Source organism: Ranitomeya variabilis, chromosome 3 (assembly GCF_051348905.1).
Source record: "Ranitomeya variabilis isolate aRanVar5 chromosome 3, aRanVar5.hap1, whole genome shotgun sequence".
Lineage (NCBI taxonomy): Eukaryota > Metazoa > Chordata > Amphibia > Anura > Dendrobatidae > Ranitomeya > Ranitomeya variabilis.
In genome coordinates this window covers 668012094-668034422 of record NC_135234.1, presented here as the reverse complement: position 1 = coordinate 668034422, position 22329 = coordinate 668012094, and the positions used below count along the sequence as shown (strand labels likewise).

Here is a 22329-nt window from a genome sequence, read left to right as displayed (position 1 = left end):
AGCCCAATCTTGAGGGTCGCCACGTAACAGGGAGATAACAATTCTAACTTGCTGAGCGGAATCACCAGAGGAACGAGGTCTCAAAGAAAGAAATAATTTACAATTATTCTTAAAATTCAGAAACCTAGATCTATCTCCAGAAATAAACTCAGGAATAGGTACTTTTGGCTCAGACATAGGACTGTGAACAACAAAATCCTGAATGCTTTGCACCCTTGCATCAAGATGATCCACACTAGAAGTCAGACTCTGAATGTCCATGTCTGCAGCTGAACTCAAAGCCACCCAGAGATTAAAGGGAACCTGTCACCACGTTTTTGGAAGATGGGATAAAAATAGCGTTAAATAGGGGCAGAGGTGGGCGTTACATTAGTGTGTGTGTTATGCGTTTATTACCCACCTAAGTTGCCGAAATAACTTTGCAAAGTCTCCGTTTTCGCCTGTCAATCAGGCTGGTCAGGTCACATGGGCGTGGTGTCTTCACCCAGATTTGGCGTAGTTTTCCGTTGGTGGCGTAGTGGTGTGCGCATGCCCAAAGTCCGGAATCCTCTTCCAGGGGATTTAAAATAGCGCGGTGTTCGTTATTGCATTGGTGATCGGTGGGCGCGGCCATCTTCCTTTGGCCGCGCGTGCGCAGAAGCGGCGCTCTGCTGGCCGCGGCTTCAGGAAAATGGCCGCGGGATGCCGCGCGTGCGCAGATGGATATCGCGGCGGCCATTTTCCTGAAGCCGCGGCCAGCAGAGCGCCGCTTCTGCGCACGCGCGGCCAAAGGAAGATGGCCGCGCCCACCGATCACCAATGCAATAACGAACACCGCGCTATTTTAAATCCCCTGGAAGAGGATTCCGGACTTTGGGCATGCGCACACCACTACGCCACCAACGGAAAACTACGCCAAATCTGGGGGAAGACAACGCCCATGCGACCTGACCAGCCTGATTGACAGGCGAAAACGGAGACTTTGCAAAGTTATTTCGGCAACTTAGGTGGGTAATAAACGCATAACACACACACTAATGTAACGCCCACCTCTGCCACTATTTAACGCTATTTTTATCCCATCTTCCAAAAACGTGGTGACAGGTTCCCTTTAAGGGGAGGAGAGAAGCAGGACACACTGCAGAGCAGAAAAAAAATTGAACTCAGGATTTCTCTTATCCCACTTTTGCGATGCATTTAACACTTTTGGCCTGTTGTACTGTTATGATCCTAGTGGCTGAGGATCACAAATCTAACCAGCTAAGTAGTAGAAAATAGGACGAGCTCTGGGGATGTGGTAACTGGACTGACCGCAAACCTGATCCTAACCGCAAACACTATAGGCAGCCGTGGAACGTTTCCTGAAATCCTAGACGTCTCTTCACGGCCTGAGAAACTGACTACCCCTAAAGAGAAAGTAAAGACCTCACTTGCCTCAGAGAAATAACCCCAGAGATATAGAAGCCCCCCACAAATAATAACGGTGAGTTAAGAGGAAAAGACAAACGCAGAGATGAAACAGGTTAAGCAAATGAGGCCCGCTAACGCTAGATAGCAGAAAATAGCAAGGGATCTGTGCGGTCAGTAAAAAACCCTGTGCAAAAATATCCATGCAGAGAATGCGAGAACCCCCACACCAACTAACGATGTGGGGGGAGCAACTCAGCTCCCCAGAGCACCAGCAAGCTGGGAAATCACATATTAGCAAGCTGGACAAAACTCATCATATACTAGGAAACATATTGAACACAGATGAGCAAAAATAAGCAAACAAAACTTAGCTTCTCTTGGAGAGACTGATAATGGATGTAGACAGGAGCAATCAGAATAGCACTGAATACAACGACAACAGGCAAGGAATGAAGGACCAGCTGGATTAAATAGGAAACCTAACTAGCAGATGACGAGACAGCTGATCCCAGCCAGAAACCTGCAAAATAACAAAAAGAGCCACCAGGGGGAGCCCAAAGAGAGAACTCACACAGTACCACTCACGACCACAGGAGGGAGCCCGGAAACAGAGTTCACAACAGATATGCTGCCACTGTCTGCTGAAAATACCGACTCTGCTGCATAGCCTGCACGTAAGCAGCAATGCAGGCCTGCATGACACTCAGCGGGAGATCAGGAGTAAGGTGTTCCAACATGCCCGGCTCAATTTGGTTAAAAAAATGATGTGCTGGCCTATGGAGGTCGGCTTTTACTTGGTCAAGGCTTTTGGTGACCTCCTGGATACGTGTATTCATGTGGCTAAGTGAAATATCCATTCGGTCACCCAAAGCCTTGAGTCCTTCGTGAAAAACCGAGCTCAAGTGCAAAAACTCGGGCATGAGGGACCTGTCCGATGCCCTCTGCCGCTGCCGGGAGGAGCCCCCCAAAAAAGGGGCAGTGGCAGAGGACTGGAAAAGGGGAACACCTGATGGACCAGCTTCCTGGTCTTCAGTTAGTGTGGCAGGCCCACTTGCTGCAGCGCTGCTAGATGGCTGGGACGGGTCCGTGGCTGTCTGATGAAGGACCGCTCCAGAACCTGGGCCAACAGTAGTGCTCCATGTGCTGTGAAAAAAGGAAAAAGAAAATACCAAAAATTAACCAGATGCAAAATCCTGTGGAATAGAAATATACAGATTATGGCAATACAATACAACCTAATGCACGGGAGAAATACTTACATTCTCTGGGCAAGGACCGGTCTTAAAAATGCCAGAACACGATGGTATTTGTATTTTCTGATCCTTGCTCCTGAACCACTGGGAACACGGCTCTCTTGACGCAGGTCCTTGTTGAAGCAGTCCTTCATCGAATGCCAACGTGTTTTGACTCTGGCCACTGTTGAAAAAACAAAACATAATGGTTAGACAATGGACTTTTGGCCGTGCTCACACAACTGTGTGTGATGAGAGAAACTCCTGAGAGTTTATCTCATCACACACAGTTGTGTGAGAACGGCCAAGGTCTCTGCTGCTTCACACTGCATTGCAATACTTACCAAAAGCATTTCGGACCCGATTCGGGGCGTTGTCCCAGCCATCTCACATCTCTTTGGCCACCTCATTCCATAGGCGCCGGATCGTCACGTTGTCCGAGTGCTGTGGAACCCGGGTGTCCCACAACGGGACTCGCTCCTGGACCAGGGAGATGAGGAGGTCATGTTCTATGAGGTCTTCATCCCGTTCTGGAACCTAAAAATTAAATAAAGACATAAAGACAATAATGTTGGGTCCATTAACATAAGGAAAAGAAAGAAAACAGAGGCTGAGAAATGGCATGAATTGAAAGTCAAGATACAAAAATATTCCAGAAGAAAAATGTAAAGAAATAGGAATGTAAAGAAAGGAAGATTCAAGAATACTAAAGTGAGGATACAGTAAACAGTCAGCCTTGTATACGTACACGCTGCCGCCTTGCCACCCGACCGTGACTCCGCTGCTCCTGCCCAGTCTCTGCCGCAGTAAAAGAAGAGCTCTAAAAAAAATGAAAAACAAAAATTGGCATATGTGTAGATGTGACAGTGAATACTTACCAATCTGAGGAGGCAAGTACTCACCTCACTGACATGTTCTACTTCAGAAGGCCCAGGACGTTGCTCCTCATCAGAAGAAGAAGACATTCTGATGCATGAAGAAAGAAAGAAAGAAATGGCAGAAATTAGGACATGTAGAGATAGAAAATAAAGGCATTGGCTAGGATATACTCACATTGTTCAGAGGCTTGTTTGCTCCAAGGTGCTGTGGTCTGTCTGCTCTGCTTGACTGTCTGCTGAGTAGTGACCTGCAAATGTCCACTCCCTCCCTTTATCACCTTGTATGTGGGGGGTGGCTTATCAGTGTCTAGACATAGTTTTTCTCTTGTGGAACGCATGCATTCACGAACGCAAGCAAACGCATGTGCTTGTGAATGCATGCGTTCATATAGACAGCAATGCGTTTTTTTGGCCCATTCCTTACGCAATCAACCGCATACGTTTCCAGGCGGCAAATTGACGCCTCTAAAAATTACTAAATGTTGCATTTCCTCGACAAGCGGCAGACGACGAAACGATGCATGCGTCGTCAAACGCGGCAAAACGTGAAAGATCGCAGATGCATGAGTCCCTACTGTTAAATATAGGAATACACAACGCTTGCGGATATTTGCGGAAGAAACGCTGCGGACACAACCACAAATGTGAAACCGGCCTTATAGAGACTTATCCAAAGCGACTTGCAGCTGTATTTGCTTCAAAAGGAGGCTCTACAAAGTACTGACTTTAGGGGGATGTATAGTTATGCACACTGAAGTTTTCAGTTATTTTGTCCTATTTGTTGTTTGCCTCACAATATTTAGAAAACCAAGTGTTCACAGTTGTAGGCATGTTCTCTACGTGAACTGATGCAAACCCTAAAAAAAAGTGAAATTCCAGGTTGTGAGGTAGGAAAACATGAAAAATGCCATGTAGCCCATAAGTTATAGATATTTATGGTTTGATTTCTTTAACCATGTGGATTGGATATGTTGTTACCGACATAATGTGATGCTTTCAATAGCACCTTTAGAAATATATTTACTTTGAAAATTGGTGACATATTCAATACTTATTTCACCCGTCATATTAGATGGTTTGCTGGTCCTGCTGAACAGCATGTTCATCTAAATTTAGCCTAATTTGCATGCTTAGATGAACTCCTATTAAGTGCATTTTACTGTTTTTCATTCTGAGAGGATTCTTTTTTTCTACATCCAATTACTATATACTGCGTACTGTGAAGACTATGGCCTGTAAAAGTTCTACTGATCTGCCAGGGAAAATACAATACACCTCTACCATTGAGGGCTGCCTAATTCTTCTTTGTTTCCATTTATTAGCATTTGGATCTCTGGGACTTCGATGTGTTTGTGTTGAACAGAGTGAGTGAAGATCATGCTTTGAAGACCATTGTGTTTGAACTTCTGACCAGGCACAACCTGAACAGTCGCTTTAAGGTAGTCTAATTGGTGTTTTTAACACTTAGAATTATTTTCATGTGATTTAATGAGCAATTTTGTGATTTTTTCCAAGCATGGTTGCCCTCAAAGAAGTGCTTCTCCCATCAAAGTGTTTATCCTCTTAATTTATTGCAGTCATCATATTATATAACACTGTTTACTTACAATTGCTCATTTTGCCTTTCTACCTAGCGTCTCTTTCCTTTGCTCTATGTAGAAACAGGAAGTGTCTTTTCCCTGCAATTATACCCAGCTGCTCCCTCCTTTCCTGATGACTCATGCACGGAAAATTGACTTAATGTTTCTACATAGAGCTTAGAAGCTAGTCATTTTTTAATTACATGATGTCATAGACCTCATAATAACAGAATAATTAGCTGGGTAGAAGTGAAAAATTAGCAATTGGAAGTAAACAGTGCTATATAATAAGTTGATTTCAATAAATTAAGAGGATAAAAATGTTGATGGGGAGTGCTTCTTCAATGTGATTGGGTCTTTTCAAGCTTCTCATCAGATAACTTTTACCTTGAAGAGATTTTTTTAGGAATTGGTTATTGTCCTTGTAGTCTAAGAAAATTATTTTTATTTGAAAAAAGTACTTTACAATATGAAACACTGCTTGACACTCAACATATTAATAAATGAATGCAATATGAAACCACACATATAGAATATTAGAAATATAAGTGACAAATCTAATTTTGTACATTGATTTTACTAGCATTTCAAACTATAGGTACAAAGGTGGTAATGAACCATAATGTTGTGGTAATGGTATCCTATTAACTATGTGTAGTCATATGAGTATTGATACTCCTCCCCCACAAAAAAAGTAAAAAAAAAAGACTGAAAATTGCATTTATGCATACAAATCTGGGTTAAACTTCTGTTCGCATTCCATACAAGTCCCATTTTTCCAGCTACAGATGTATCCATATATTTCTTTCCAATTTTTCATGATAATAATTTAGTCCATTCTAGTCATTAGTGAAAACCCTCAAAAATCAGTCTGAATTTAACATTACAACCACTGGGTGCCTACACATAGACATATAGAATAGCTATCTCCCAACAGAAAATTTCCTAATTATGTTCTTTTGAAAGCTGCTCATCTTGCGCCACTTGGTTTGGGATTTATCGAGGCAAGGTAAAGATAATGTACACCCATCAAACTGTAACATAGGTTTCCTAAGACAAGCTCTAAAAGGCCAGAAACCTTTTCTGGCGTAGAAGGGCACTTCTGAATTAGCAAGAAAAGAATACTTCTCACATACACATGTATAGGGTTGTCATATGGACGACGTATGGAATTCATATGAAACGTTCCAGATAAATATATTAAATATATAACATATGGAACATTACAACTAAAGTTTCCTCATCTATATTGAATAAATTTTGCATATGTGTATATACTATGCCCATGAGGCCAAAAGAGAGTTTTTACTGCATTTCTTTTATACAGGGTGATTCACTATCTACTTTACCCTGAAAAATTGCTGTAACTTCTAAAAGATGCTACCTATCATACTGACATTTGGACTGTACATACCTTGGTTCATGAGAAACTGATGATTTAAAGCAAGTGCTGAAAATGTCCTCTTCGCATCCAAGCTTGCTGCATGTGCCGGTCTATAGTGTTGATTGTATTCTGCAGGAGGTCTGGGGTCATTGCCTGAATTTCTCACTGTATGTTTTCTCGGAGAACCTGTAATGTTCGTGACTTGTTACTGTACACCTGACCTTTCAAATGACCCCAAAGGAAAAAAATCTGGTGATATTAAATCAGGCGACCTTGGTCCCTTGGAGATTGCTCTGTCATATAAGAACGCTTCAATACTCTGTTTGGATGGTTGATTTTACAGCTGCAACCTACTTAGGAACCTCTTTAAGGATTCAGTTTTCCAAGAAGTTTTCACATTGAAAACATGCTCCTCCAAACTGTGTCTGTATATTGTTTACAAATGACGAAGGAATTTGGCAAGAGTGAAATGCAAATACCACACATAACCTACCGACACGCAGAAAGGCATGCAGCAAGTCTATCTTGTAGTGGAGATGACCGACTTTGTGACAACTCGGCGAGACAACTTGGAGCGAGGATGTTTTTCTTCGCTAACACTGAGGTGCATTGCATTCTCACTTCTTATGAGCTAAGGTATGTACAGTTCAAATTTCAGTACGGTTGATTGCCTCTTTTAGAAGTTAAAGTAATTTTTTCCAGTAGCGAGTGAATCAACCTGTGTAATGCCTTAGTTACAATATGAGCAAGAAATAAAAGTCAGTATATCAATCATAGCAAATTTGTGAGATTGTAATACTTACTGTAACAACACCAAGGATATAAAAAAAACATTCCATCTAAGGCAGAGATATTCTTTTCAACAAGGTATTCACAAAGATTGTCATGGTTAAAATATGTAATGTACCGTAATACAAATTCAATAGCTATGTCATGGCCATTTAGTAAATGTCTATGTGTTTCCTTCACTAAAAATGTATTAGGAAATAGAGATGGGCGAACCTGAACAGTAAAATACGACGTCCATACCGAACACCTACTGTTTGGGCATGGGCTCCGAACACGGACTTCACCAGGAAATCCGTGTTACTGTTCTGGTTCAGCCCCCTGATCGACACCTCTCATCGGCGGTAAAATCATGCATGAGCCCGCAGCTGTGATCAAAGGTAAAAAGTTTACCTCTGGTCACTGGCGTCACCTGATGGGACTACTGCTTCTATCAGCCTACATCTGCTGCCGCTAATAACAGTGAGAGCAGGCAGTGGCTGATAGGAGTATTCATTAGCCGCTGCCTGCACTCTAGATAAATAATTAAAAAAAAGTCATCGTGGTTCCCATGTATTTTTGATAACCAGCCAGGCAAAGCTGACAGCTGCAGCTAGGTTGGTTATCAAGAAAAGAGGGTTCCCCTCAATGTTTTTTTTTTAAATGATTTAAATAAATAATTTAAAAAAACAGCGTGGCGTCCCCCAATTTTAGGACAACCAGCCAAGCTAAAGCAGATAACTGGGGCCTGGTATTCTCATGCTGGTAAGGTGCCATGGATATTGCCTCCCCAGCCTAAAAATAGGAGCCCGCAGATGCCTGCAAAAAGCGCATCTATTAGATGCACCAATTCCAGCGCTTTGCCCGCCTCTTCCTACTTTCCCTGCGGCGGTGGCAATCAAGCCCACAGCTTAGTAATGGAGAAGTGTCTCCAAGATGCCTATCCATTGCTAATCCTTTGCTTATATTGTAAATAACCACACAGCAAGAAAAAAGTATTTTATTTGAAATAAAAAAAACACACTTTTACTTTTTTATTTAAAAATAACAAGCACAGTTATACTCACCTAACACCCATTCCATTGAAACCCTGGTCTCCTGTAATAAAAAAACATGATATGAATAGGCTAGGAAGGGGCCATGGATATTGGCACCCTCCCAGACTAAGAACATCATCCCTCAGCCTCCCCAGAAATGGCGCATCAGTAAGATGCGCCAAATTTGTCTCTTAGCCTCGCTTTTCCCACTTGTCCTGGTGTAATGGCAAGTGAGGTAATAGGGTTGGAGTTGATGTCAGCTGTTTTATGGTAGCTGACATCAAGCGCAAGGGTAAGTAATGGAGAAGCGTCTATAAGACACCCCCTTTACTAACCCCATATTCATATTGTAAAAAATACAAAGCCAGAATAAAGTCCTTTAATTGAAAGAAAGACACAGACTCCTTTATTTTAAATAAATGCTCGTAGTCTCTCATTTATTATTGTAAAATTAAAAATAATAAACCACTATATTCCTCACCTGTCTGACCAAGAATCCCTATGTGATGCTGTCCCACGAAGAACTCCAGCTTTGCTACATCATGGTGGTTCATTGTGTGGTGGCATCATGCCACCACATCAGCAAGCCACCCAGAACACACTGACTTTTTTAATTGAAACTGAGTACCTCTTTGTTTTGGTGCTTTTCCACTGATTTATGAACAGTTTTTTTTGTCTTCTGTGCTCATCTGTCACAAATTTAGACCCCTACCCCCTGTAATAATAGTACAAATTTTTTCTTCAACCAACTGGGCATATAAGATGAAAACTTGGAGATGAGAGTGGATGTAAACCCGCGCTGCCGAGGATTCAATATACAATTAGAGACCAGATGCGATATGGATGCGGTTTTCTTTGTCAGTGCGGTTCGAGGTAATCATACCTCTTCCTCAGGGCAAATCTTATTATGGTTTGTTGTGATGGAGAGGTATGATTTCCTCGAAACACGTTGACAAAAAAATGCATTGATACTGCATCTGGTCTCTTATCACATATTGGATCCTTGAGAGCGTGGGTGTACAAGATAAAAAAGCTTTTCGAGAATCAGCGGAGCAGCACCAGTTGTGGGAGGTACTCAGTATAACACATTTCTATATAACCTATTAGTGAAAATGAATGTACCTGCCATGGTGAAAAGTTACTTTGAAAGGGCTGTCTTCTGCTTGGTGCACCTATGTACATTACTTAGAGGAAATGAGTCATTAGATGGCAGCCATGCTGGATTCTTGTCTCGCCAATTATAGTTGATTACCAAGGGTCCAGGATTTGGCAGTGAGCCGGCTACTTATCAGAGGTATACAGAGAGATGAGTTTGAGTTTATGTGCCATCATTATATCACAGAGAGGTCTGTGAATTTATGGAGGATAGGGGGTAGATTACATTATCACGATGCAGATTCAGCTCAATAGGTGCCCTTTATAACACCAAGTAATTTTGCCGTCCCTTCGGTGATACATGCCCATTGGCATCTCAGCAACACGGTACTGTTTTAATTAAAATGCTGATGACTCAATGAGTCGCTGAGTATCACCTCCCCAAAGACTGTTATTTAGGAAGGCAGAAGTCAGTTTCAGCTCATAAAAGTGCCATGACTTAGTCATCAGGGCTGTAGCTGTGAAATTCTATTTTATTGCATATTGCCTGGTAATTTAGGATTAGCAGTATGAAGCCTTAGGGGTTAACTCAGTGGTACTGTATTTAGATAATGTAAAGTTTATACATACATATAGTACTTCTCAGTGGTGTATGGGAAAATAGGAGGGATGGCTCATTCACATGTAATTCTTAGTGGTATATAGAAAATGTAGGGATCAATCATATGTAATTCTTAGTGGTGTATCGAAAATGTAGGGATCAATCATGTGTATTTCTTAGATGTATATAGAAAATATAGGGATCACTCAAATGATGCTCTCAATGGTTGATTATAAGAGAAAATGTAGTGATCACCGACATATTACTCTCTGCGATATATAGAAAATGTAAGGATTGCTTACATGGAAAGCTCAGTGGTATGCAGAAATTGTAGAGATCATTTTATTTGTAACTCTCAATGGTACATGGAAAAGATCTGAAGTGTTTGAGATAAATGTTATATTAATTTCTATATTAAACCTTAGTCATTAATAAACACTGTTCGGATCAAGCCACTTTCTACTTGTTTGTGCTTTGTTACCACAGATTCCTGTTGCGTTTCTTATGAGTTTTCTGGATTCCTTGGAAAGCGGCTATGGGAAGTATAAGAATCCTTATCATAACCAGATTCATGCAGCAGATGTGACACAAACTGTCCACTGTTTTCTGTTAAGAACAGGCATGGTGGTAAGTGCTCGTCTCTATGTGCAAAATATATATATTTTTTTTATATGTCATTAGCATATCCTGCGGTGTTGTACAGAAGGTCATTATATACCAAATGTGCTGACCATAGAATATATCACCCAGTATGAATATAATAAAATCTACCTTTATTGTAACATGATTTAAGATTATCATGGAAGCATGACTGTATGTCCCCAATACAAATTATAAAAAAAGAAAAAGAGGCTAAGGGTCGTTAACAATTGATACTGTGATGTGATGGCCACTGCTTTTTTTATTGATGGGCTATACTCAGGATAGGCCATCAATATCCATATTATCTCCTCCACCTATCATCTGTTACCGGTGCCAAACGGAAGTTCTAGGATGCTGCTGGAACACAACAGCTCATCATTTCTATGAAGCCTGCAGCATTGGGTGGATCTGTAGTACCTGGCGCAGCCAGTATACCTTCCGTCCGCGACTGGCGCCGGTAATAGATGAGTAGTGGCCAACCTCTTTAATTAGTATATTGTCAGGGAAAACACAATCTCCCATTTTACTTTAGGGGGCTACATTAAATTATCACTATCAAAATGGCATTCACTGATTATTAGTATAACAATAGGTCCTAGCTTTTACATGATGCCATGATTGCCATTTTGTAACCTTCATCAGGAGTTACAGAAGATTTCCTAGGCAAGGAGCACAGTGCTTACAGGCTCTTTGCTATAAAGCCTTTATCGCTGAGCATCTTTGATGCTGCAGAGTCAAAGCTGCCTCATATAGCAGTATCGGGGCATGCAGGGCTTGGTACAGTGGTTGAACCATGGTCTGAACTGTAAATTAATTATTCAGGAGCACACCGCCACTGGCAAACAGAAAGCCGACAGACTGGGGAGTGGTGCACTCTTGAAGATTGATAATGATGAAAATACCCTTTTAATAAATATTAACAAGACCTTTTTCATACATCGACAATACAAGTGAAGATGAGATTATTTGTAATGTATCTCAACCGAAAAGAATGCCTCTTTGCCACTTATCCGTCATTCTTTCTCACCCTGCCTTGATCATTTACTCGTAAAAACTGCGCATATCTGTCTGTAGTTACATGTTCAGTGAGAGATAACATAATGCCTGCTGCCTATAATAGTCTATGGAATAAGAAGGAGGAGAAGCTGGCGAAAGAAAGATGTAGAGCTGACAAAAAGACGTTGCTGCAACGTCTGGTGTCCAGAGATTAGAAGGTGGAAATTGCTAAATAATATGGGATAACTGCAACAAAAGCTTCCAAAGACCCTAAGTGATGCATAATATACATTTGTATAGAAAGTAAACCTAAATAATTGAGACTTTAAGGTAGAGTTTAAGGGGAATAAAAAGCAGCACTCACCCCTGTTATTTTTGTAAAAAATCTATATTCTCGGTCACCGGATGCGGTAGAGAGTCACAGATTAAAAACAAGTTTGCAACTGTAAACTCAGCACCGCAGTATCTGAGCGTGGTCTCATGAATATGTGTGAATATATTGTATTTGTTAGTCGATTCCCCTGTGGATTTAATGGTGTGAAATCCAGTGCCGGCATTTTTCTCAATACCACTTTTCGGAAACCTATGTAGTATTGAAAGCTCATATAACATTAATGGTCTGGATTCATGAAACATACCATTCTTTTTTGTTACTTTCTTATTGTTATTGTAGGCCTCACTTACAGTGGGGAAAAAGGTATTTAGTCAGCCACCAATTGTGCAAGTTCTCCCACTTACAAAGATGAGAGAGGCCTGTAATTTACATCATATGTAGACAACAACTATGAAAGTCAAAATGAGAAAACAAATCCAGAAAATCACCTTGTCTGATTTGGCAAGATTTATTTTGCAAATTATGGTGGAAACTAAGTATTTGGTCACCTAAAAACATGCAAGATTTCTGGCTCTCACAGACCTATAACTTCTCCTTTAAGAGGCTCCTCTGTCCTCCACTCATTACCTGTAGAAGTGGCACCTGTTTGATCTTGTTATCAGTATAAAAGACACCTGTCCACAACCTCAAACAGTCACACTCCAAACTCCACTATGGTGAAGACCAAAGAGCTGTCGAAGGACACCAGAAACAAAATTGTAGCCCTGCACCAGGCTGGGAAGGCTGAATCTGCAATAGGCAAGCAGCTTGGTGTGATGAAATCAACTGTGGGAGCAATAATAATAAAATGGAAGACATACAAGACCACTGATAATCTCCCTGAATCTGAGGCTCCATGCAAGATCTCACCCCGTGGGGTCAAAATGATCACAAGAACGGTGAGCAAAAATCCCAGAACCACACGGGAGGACCCAGTGAATGACCTACATAGGCTACCATCAGAAACACACTACGCTGCCAGGGACTCGGATCCTGCAGTGCCAGACGTGTTCCCCTGCTTAAACCAGTATGTCAGGGCCCGTCTGAAGTTTGCTAGAGAGCATTTGGATTATCCAGAAGTGTATTGGGAGAATGTCATATGGTCTGATGCAACCAAATAAAAATCTGATAATACACGTCCGATTTATACGCTCGTCTGCACAAGCCCTTATTACCAGCCTCATAGGCTATAATGAGTACGTGAATGGGTCAATTGGGAAAATCTCATGGTCTAAACGCACCAAAATTCTAGCTCAAATTGTGTAACAAAACTGGTGAAAAAGCCGACACAATATGTTTTTTGTATATTTACGTTTTACGGCTGCTAATTTTTTTATATTGGAGTGACTCAACTTTTGCATGGGTGTTTTCTTGTGCCACATTATTGCTTGTGGTATATGCCAGTATGTTTGTTAAAAATTCTAAAATTTTAACAGATTTTAGGTAAATGTTAGTTTCGGTAGATGATCAGATATAGGCCACGTTCACACTATCAGTATTTGTTGAGTTTTTTACCTCAGTATTTGTGAGCCAAAACAGTGAGTGTGCAGAAAATACAGAAGTGGTGACGCGTTTCTGTTATACTTTTCCTCTGAGGATATGTGCCCACGAACCGGAGATGCTGCGGGTTGGACCCTGCGTATTTATACAGCATCAAACCTACAGCAGCCAGATCATCATAGTGGATGGCATTTCAAGAAATCCCATGTCCATTATGTGTCCATAGTCGCCTGCGGGTCACCTGTGGAGACTGACATGCGGGGCGCGTCTTTCCAGACCGCAGCATGTCAAATTCTCTTGTGGTGGATACTCTAGTTTCCGCAAGAGAAATTTCACCAATAAAATATATTGAATGCGGTAAATCCACGTTCAATAGACGGCAGTGCTTTGAACGCAGCGGACATGAGCTTCTAGTTCCTGATCATGAGCACCTGGCCTTATTATCCCACTCCTGGTTTTGGCTTACAAATGCTGAGGTAAAATACTGACCAAATACTGATCGTGTAAATGTTTGCTTAAGATGTAATTGTTTAATTCCTATAGAATATCTGCCGGGAAGCAGATGATTTTCGTTTCCTATCACAGCCGTGAATTGTGCCAAGGTGAGACAATGCTCGGGAAGGCTGGCTGTCTGGATTTGTTTCCCGTATGGTGAGGAATCTCAGACACATTCATTGCCATTACCAAGGTCAGACCCATTGTGGTATAATGCTGCGACACAATAAACCAAACACGTAATCACCAGTGAATACCAATTTTCTGTAGCAGATCTAAGAGTCTTTCGTTAAGTGATCGTGAAATTTCATCAGTTGGAGAAAGCAACTGTTTTATTGCTTAATTAGTGGCAGAATAAAAAATAGTTTAATTTGTGCTGTGCCAGCAGCTGTGTACCCTCAGTTACTGTTATAAATGGAGCTTCGTGTAATGGAGATGGCGGCCATACATTATTAAAGCCCCAACAAATCTGTCTGGTAAATCACTTCATATTTTTGCTTATTTTGAAACTTACCCATGACAAAGCTGTAATGGAATACCGGCGGCCACAAAGGGTTAATTCTGAATCAACATTAATGAAAATTTAGGGAAATAATTATATTTTGGAAGCTGCTGCATTCTACGGTTATACTGGGCCTCATTTTTCAAAGGTATGTTTGTTGCCCATAGCAACCAATCAGAGCTTTGTTTTAATTTTTTAAACAGCTGTGGTAAAATGAAAGCTCCACTTTGATGATTGGCTGCTCTGGGTAATAGTGGCACAGTTTTGACAATTGAGGCCCAGGGTGAATGTAGAATTCAGCATTTTTGGCAGTTTTGATAAATTTGCCTGACTTTGTTTTCAGTGCACATTCCTGATGTAAACTCAAACGTATCCATAGGCTCCTTTAGATGTGTGTTATGATCCTTAGTGGCTTAGGATCACAAATCTGACCAGCTGAGTAAGAGAACATAGGACGAGCTCTGGGGATGTGGTAACTGGACTGACCGCAACCCTGATCCTAACCGCACACACTATAGGCAGCCGTGGAACGTTCCTAAAATCCTAGATGTCTCTTCACAGCCTGAGAAACTGGCTACCCCTAGAGAGAAATAAAAGCCTTACTTGCCTCAGAGAAATAACCCCAAAGTTTAGAACAGCCCCCCACAAATAATAACGGTGAGTAAAGGAGAAGGCACAAACGTAGAAATGAAAACAGGTTCAGCAAAGGAGGCCCACTAATCACTGAATAGAAAGAGGATAGCAAGAATCTGTGCGGTCAGTAAAAAACCCTATCCAAAAAATATCCACGCAGAGAATGCAAGAACCCCCACACCAACTAACGATGTGAGGGGAGAAACTCTGCACCCCAGAGCTACCAGCAACCAAAAGATCACATATTAGCAAACTGGACAGAACTCATCGTATACTGAGAAACATATAGAACACAGATGAGCAAAAAATGAACGAGCAAAAACTTCGCTTCTCTTGGAGAGACTGAAAACGAATGAAGTCAGGAGAAACCAAAACAGCACTGAATACGACGACAGCAGGCAAAAAATGAAGGTCCAGGTGAGTTAAATAGGAAACCTGACTAGCAGGTAACGAGGCAGCTGATCCCAGCCACAGACCCGCAGAATGACAAAAGAGCCACCAGAGGGAGCCCAAAGGCATAACTCACAGAGTACCACTCACAACCACAGGAGGGAGTCCGAGAACAGAGTTCACAACAGATGTGCCCTGTTGAACTATGGCACAAGTTGGCACATTTTTGGAACTATGTGAATTTCTAAAATCTCATTCGAAAAGCTGCTACCATAACAGAACAGATTTTCCTCTGCAAATGCACCCCATTTGTACACACCCTGAAAGAGGCAAATTGTTTCATCCATCTTAGGCTAGTTTCACACTAGCGTTTTGCTGAGCTGCGGAGGGCTGCGGACTTCCTCCGTGAAGCCCCACCCACGGCCGCACCTCCGCCGCTCAGCTCCGCCTACATCCGCATGCGGCCTGCGTACCTGTCTTTAACATTGGGTATGCAGGTCGTGAGGATGTATGCGGATGTCTCCGCATGCGTCGTTTTGACAATGCAGAGAAAAAAAGAAATTCCAACCAGCTGCGTAACGCATGCAGATGTAGGCGGAGCTGAGCGGCAGAGGTGCAGCCGTGGGCGGGGCTTCACGGAGGAAGTCCGCAGCCCTCCGCAGCTCAGCAAATCGCTAGTGTGAAACTAGCGTTATACAGTTAAGTCCATATATATTTGGACAGAGACAACATTTTTCTAATTTTGGTTATAGACATTACCACAATGAATTTTAAAGAAAACAATTCAGATGCAGTTGAAGTTCAGACTTTCAGCTTTCATTTGAGGGTATCCACATTAAAATTGGATGAAGGGTTTAGGAGTTTCAGCTCTTTAACATGTGCCACCCTGTTTTTAAAGGGACCAAAAGTCATTAGACAGATTAAATAATTTTATGGTTCAAAATATTTTTATTCAGAAAGAAGAAAAGTATACAAAACAATGTATGGTAACCATTAATAACAGTCTCAGTATTATATATCCCTCTCACCAGTAATTCCATTACCTCTGTGATAATATCACAACCGTATAAACTTTCATTTGTGAACAGTTTGAGAGGATTAAAGCAGGTTACTGTCATATGAAAGACAAACACAAATAATAATATTAATATTAAGATACAAGCAATAAAATACCTTAAAAGAAAAGAGAGGAAAAAGAGAAAATAGAAAATAGAAAGGAAAAAGCAGAAAGAAAGAGAAGAAACGGATATCGGAACGTGTATAACAGTGAAATTCAACCGATTCACTATTCAGCAAGTCTCCACTACGATGAGCGCGGAAGCACACCCTGTGTCACCCATGCCTGAAAATGCTGTGACTCTTTAAATTGTATCCATGAGTACCACTTCGCATACCAGCTAACGCCCGACCTGTCATCAAAAGCCCCCATCTCCTCCATCCTACACAACACGTCCAGTGCCTCCACCCAATCTACCCTCCTTGGCAGTATGGGTGACCTCCACAGCCGAGGTATGATTTGACGCATTGCATTCATGAAGTATGGCAACATACTCTTTTTATTTTTGGACACAGAGCCCGGAAAGATGGATAACAAAGCTATCTCTGGCGTTGCCACAACTTGTTTGTTAGTGATATGATTGTATAAGGCAAATATGTCCCCCCAGAGGGATCTAACACCACCGCAGCTCCACCATATATGTAACATAGATCCCACCGCCCCACTACACCTCCAGCAGGTGTCTGCGATCGATGGATCAATCTTGTGTAATCTGACAGGTGTTCTATACCACTGTGTAATAATTTTATAATTCAGCTCCTGGATTCTACATGACACCGACAGCCGATGCGCGCATGTGAAGGCCCTCACCCATTGCTCTGGTTCAATTACCTTGTGCAATTCTCTCTGCCATTGTTCTGTACATCTGAGAGGCCCATCTCCCGCTCCCCCGGACACTATCAAACCGTATATCAAGGAAATGGAATGTGTCGGGCCCTGAGAAGCAAGACACAACTGCTCAAAAGGTGTGGACATGTGGTACGAGCCCCCCAACCCCAGAGAACCGACATAGCTTCGGAGTTGCAGATACTGCAGCCAGTGTCCCGGCCTTTGTCTTTCCTCACCCAGTATCTCTCTTAATGGCAAAATGTCAGTCTGGTTGGTCACGTCTCTAACCCGAGGCAAAGCTCCCCGAGCGACCGACAAAACTATGGATGTAGAATGTTGCAATTCAGGGGGGAGTCCAGGATTACCAGTCAGGGGAGTCAATGGTCCAGGAATATTTGCTAGGTGGAAGCGTTTTGCAAAACGCCTCCATGCTCTCACAATAGTGCATAGTGTCAGGGATATATCCAGTTTCTCTAGATCTATACAATATGGTAGCCAAAAGACTCCCAAACACATATTAGGAGAAAATTCATATTCAATGTCCACCCAAAGTTTAGTTGCCCTATTATGAAATACATCCAGGACACAATTCCCAATAGTCGCCGCATGGTACGCTCGCAGATCAGGCAGGCCCGCACCCCCATCCTCCCTACGTCGGATTAACTGGGCATAGCTAATGCGAGAGCGCCCCCCATGCCATACGAACCTTCTCATTGTTTTTTGTAGACCCAGAAAAAAGGACCTTTCTACATCCCACGGAATAGTCTGGAAAATGTATAATATTTTAGGTAAGATGTCCATCTTAAGGGCATTGATTCTCCCGAACCATGACAGTGACAGACGATACCAAGCCTTCGTCTCTTTTTCTATTAAGTTTCGAAGTGGAAGGTAATTGAGCTCAAATAATTTCTGAGGGTCAGCAGGGATGTGAACACCCAGGTACTTAATAGAACGCCCATTCCAGCGAAAGGGGAAACTGGTTTTAAGTTGCTCCACTTCCTTATCTTGGATGTTTATGTTAAGTATCTCTGATTTTTGTAAATTAACCCTGAAATTACTTAGCCTCCCAAAAATTTCAAATTCCTCTAAAACAGATGGTAAACTGATCTCAGGTGAGGTCACGTATAACAAGAGGTCATCCGCAAATATAGCCAGTTTATGCTCCGTATGACCTAACTGGAGCCCCTTAATTGACTGGTTATATCTGAGAGCGTTAGCCAAAGTCTCCATTACTAGGATATATAGGTATGGGGAGAGTGGACACCCCTGACGGGTCCCATTTTTAATTAAAAATGGTGATGACAACTGACCATTTATTCGCACTCTAGCTGATGGGTCATGGTAAAGAGCCATAATCCAATTCCTCATCCTCTGTCGAATACCTATGGCCTCCAATGTAGCCTCTAAAAATCCCCAGTGGACCCTATCAAAGGCCTTCTCGGCATCGACTGACAACAGACATAAAGGAATCCCCCTGGTTCTGGCCTTAGAAATCAAGGATATTGTCTTTATAGTGTTATCCCTGGCCTCCCTGCCTGGGACAAAACCCACCTGATCTCTATGTATCAAGTGCGGAATGAATGGGTTAAATCTGAGTGCTATCATTTTAGAATATAGTTTGATGTCCACATTGATTAAGGAGATTGGCCGAAAGTTAGAGCATATTGAGTGATCCTTACCTTCTTTGGGGATTACAGTTATGAGTGCTTGCGTAGCGTGAAATGGAAAGTGGCATGTTTGTGAGATACTATTGAAAGCCTTCCCCATGAGCGGAACACAAATATCCTGGCATGTTTTATAGAACCTAGGCGTAAACCCATCCGGCCCGGGACATTTACCTATTTTTAGGTTTTGGATAGCCCCCTTTAATTCTGTTTCTGAAAAGTCCTGCTCTAAATTAACTAATATTTCTTCCTGTAAGATCCCAGGTGAATGTTTCTCCAGATATTCTACCATATATTGTCTAGATGCTGGGGTATTATTACCTTGCTGAGATAAATTATACAGATTAGAATAGTATTTTCTAAATTCCTCTAGTATCTCTGAAGTAGAATGCACCAAAGTTCCCACTGAGGAGTTGATACTGATAATCGGGGTCTGCATAAGTCTGGGATGTAAGGATCTTGCCAACAACCGTCCACTCTTATCCCCATATTCAAAATAGTGCTTACGTATTTTATCCCTTATACACAAGGACTTTTGCTCTAGTATCCTTAGAGCTTGTTGCCTCAAGGAAGAAATTTCAGCTCTAAGTGTGTCACTTGCAGCCGCTTTATTAGCCGTCTCCTTAATCCCCAATAATGACAATATTTCTGATAGTTTTTGGGTCCTCTCCCTTTTTAATCTAGCCCCATGAGTTATGAAAATCCCCCTCAGCACACATTTAAGAGCTTCCCATTTGATAGGTTCCGGCGTGGGATCCTGAGCATGGTCTATCTGAAAAGACCTAACCGCCTCTTTAATGGCCAGCATGCAAATCTCATCTTTCAGGAGGTTGTCATTAAGTTTCCACGAGTAACCCCTATGTCCTCCCCTCCCCTGTACCCCTAGTTCTCCAAAAACTGGTGCATGATCAGACCATAGGATAGTATCTATCGAACAGCCGGGTGTACTGTCTAACAGGTCATGAGAGATGAACAAATGATCCAGTCTTGAGTAAGTATTATGGACTACCGAATAGTAACTATAGTCTCTGACCCCGGGGTGAAGTACTCGCCACATGTCCACTAATTTGAGGGCCAACAGTTCCCTCCTTAACCCACGTAGCGCCGAGAGAGAGATCGAGGACCTACCCGATGACGAGTCCACTTTGGGATCCAACGTGAGATTGAAGTCTCCACCCAGAATGATGCGAGAGCCATCCGCGAACCCCGCCAGCAAGCGCAGAACCCCGGAGCCGAAGTTCACCTGTCCCTGATTTGGAAAGTACACATTAGCCAACGTATATATAGAGTTCTGTATGGCAACCTTGAGAAATATATATCGCCCCTCTGGGTCCGTCTTCATATCTACAATCTCCGGCTGAAACGACTTGTGTAAAGCAATGGAAACCCCACATGCCTTGCGTGAGGGATGAGGGCAATGAAACCAGGCCGGGTAAAACTTAGACACACACTTGGGTGTATTAGCAGCCACAAAGTGCGTCTCCTGAAACATAATAATTTTTACTTTTTTCTTATGAAAGCGGTACAACACCTGTCTCCTCTTCTCAGGCTTATTCAAGCCCCTAGCGTTATAGGTGCAAAATGTTAGTTCCGACATCCGATCAGTAGGACAAAACACACAAATAGGATAGGTAGAAAGAAAAAAGAAAGAGAAGAGAGAAAGAGAAAAAGCAAGTGCTAATAAAACAAATATAAGAAGAAAATAAACAGGAGGTTATCCAAAAATGACAACCTCAATGAAATTCCTAATATGGACTTAAGTCTAACACAGTACTAAACTGCAATCCCTAGGTGGGGTAACGCGATTGCACATGACGGAGTACAAGCTCCTTACTACCCAGCACTTGTAAGTGAGACCTCTAAGGTCTTTTAGAAACAGAAACTAACGTCAATATAACATCTTAAAACATGTAAGATTTGTCATAAAGCATATAACAGACAGAGAACAAAAATTCGGAGCAACAGGTTATTCCCCCAAGTCTCTAGGCACCCCGGCTCCTACTGAAGACAAGGTTCAGCTGATTCAGAACATCAGATCGAGGGTTTTGAGGGTCAACACCATTGGATCAGGCATAAACTTTCAAGTGTTCTCTCTATATTCATGAGACCAATGGTCGATGATCATTTCCCATCTGCCTCTGTCTCGGTGAAACCGATTGCCACTGCTCCATAGGTGGTAGAGGCTTCGGCCTGTTTACTACTGGCCAGTCTGGTAACTTGATCCTGGGTATTTCCATTATCTCTAAAAACTTTGGAAGATCTCCCATATGACGAAAGATTGCTGTTTTCCCCTTTCTCTTGGCTATGAGTTGGAAAGGATATCCCCAGCGATACTGAATGTTATTATCTGTGAGGACTTTCAGCAGGGGTTTCAGGGCTCTGCGAAGCTGCAGTGTTCTGCGGGACAGGTCTGATAGAATAATAAGAGGAGAGTCTTTATATAATACGGATCCTCTATCTCTGGCGCCCCTCAGAATTGCCTCCTTCTCCTTATAAAAATGGATTCTACATATGACATCTCTAGGTCTGGCCGGATCAGTGGGTCTTGGGCCCAGAGCCCGATGAATACGGTCTATTTCAATTTTATCATTATTCTGCAAGATGTCTCCAAAAAATTCCTGAGCCCATTTTTCCAGTTGAGGTGGCTCCACATCTTCACTAAGGCCCCGTATGCGCAGGTTATTTCGTCTATGTCTATTCTCAACGTCATCCAAGTGAGTAAGAATATCATTTATCTGTGATGCATGGTCCTGCAGGACTTGATGGTGGGAGTGTAGCTGGTGATAAAATCGGTCTTGTACGACTTCTATATCTGCAATACGATGACCAATCTGCTTAACCTCCTCTCTCAGAAAGCTCATATCTTGTTTATGAGACGCCTCTAATTTACTCAGCAGGGTGTCCATTTCTTGCCTAGTAGGAATGGCTCTAATATGTGCCTTCCAGTCCCAGTCCTCATCTGGCTGGGTCATCTCAGAGGGCTCATCACTCCCACAGGCTGCTAAGTGAGACGGCAGCGGCGGTGATTCGCGCCTGTTATGTTGTGCAGGGTGCAGGTTTATTTCCCCGTGTCTGGGCGGAGTGGTGACTCGATTTATGTCCTCTGTGATAGCATCCATCCCCTTCTTCTGCCCATTACCTGCCGCTCCTCTGCCGTGCCTCTCCTCCTTTTCCATCTCCTGCTGGGCGCGCAGAGCTCCGGCCGGCGCCATCTTGGCTGATGTCTCTCCGGTCTGCAGTCTCGTGGAATGGCCCAAATAGCGGGTGATTTCGCTCCCCTCTCTGTTT

At 42.4% G+C, this 22329-nt stretch overlaps 1 protein-coding gene across 7 annotated transcripts in view; it reads left to right on the top strand.

The window, feature by feature from the left end:
* PDE1B (phosphodiesterase 1B) overlaps positions 1-22329 on the top strand; it is a 464528-nt gene that overhangs the window by 390231 nt on the left and 51968 nt on the right. For all 7 annotated transcript variants that reach the window (XM_077297904.1, XM_077297903.1, XM_077297906.1 and 4 more), the window contains 2 exons: positions 4822-4938; positions 10448-10588. In XM_077297904.1, coding sequence (XP_077154019.1) covers positions 4822-4938; positions 10448-10588 — 258 coding nt within the window. The remainder of the gene's footprint in view (positions 1-4821; positions 4939-10447; positions 10589-22329) is intronic.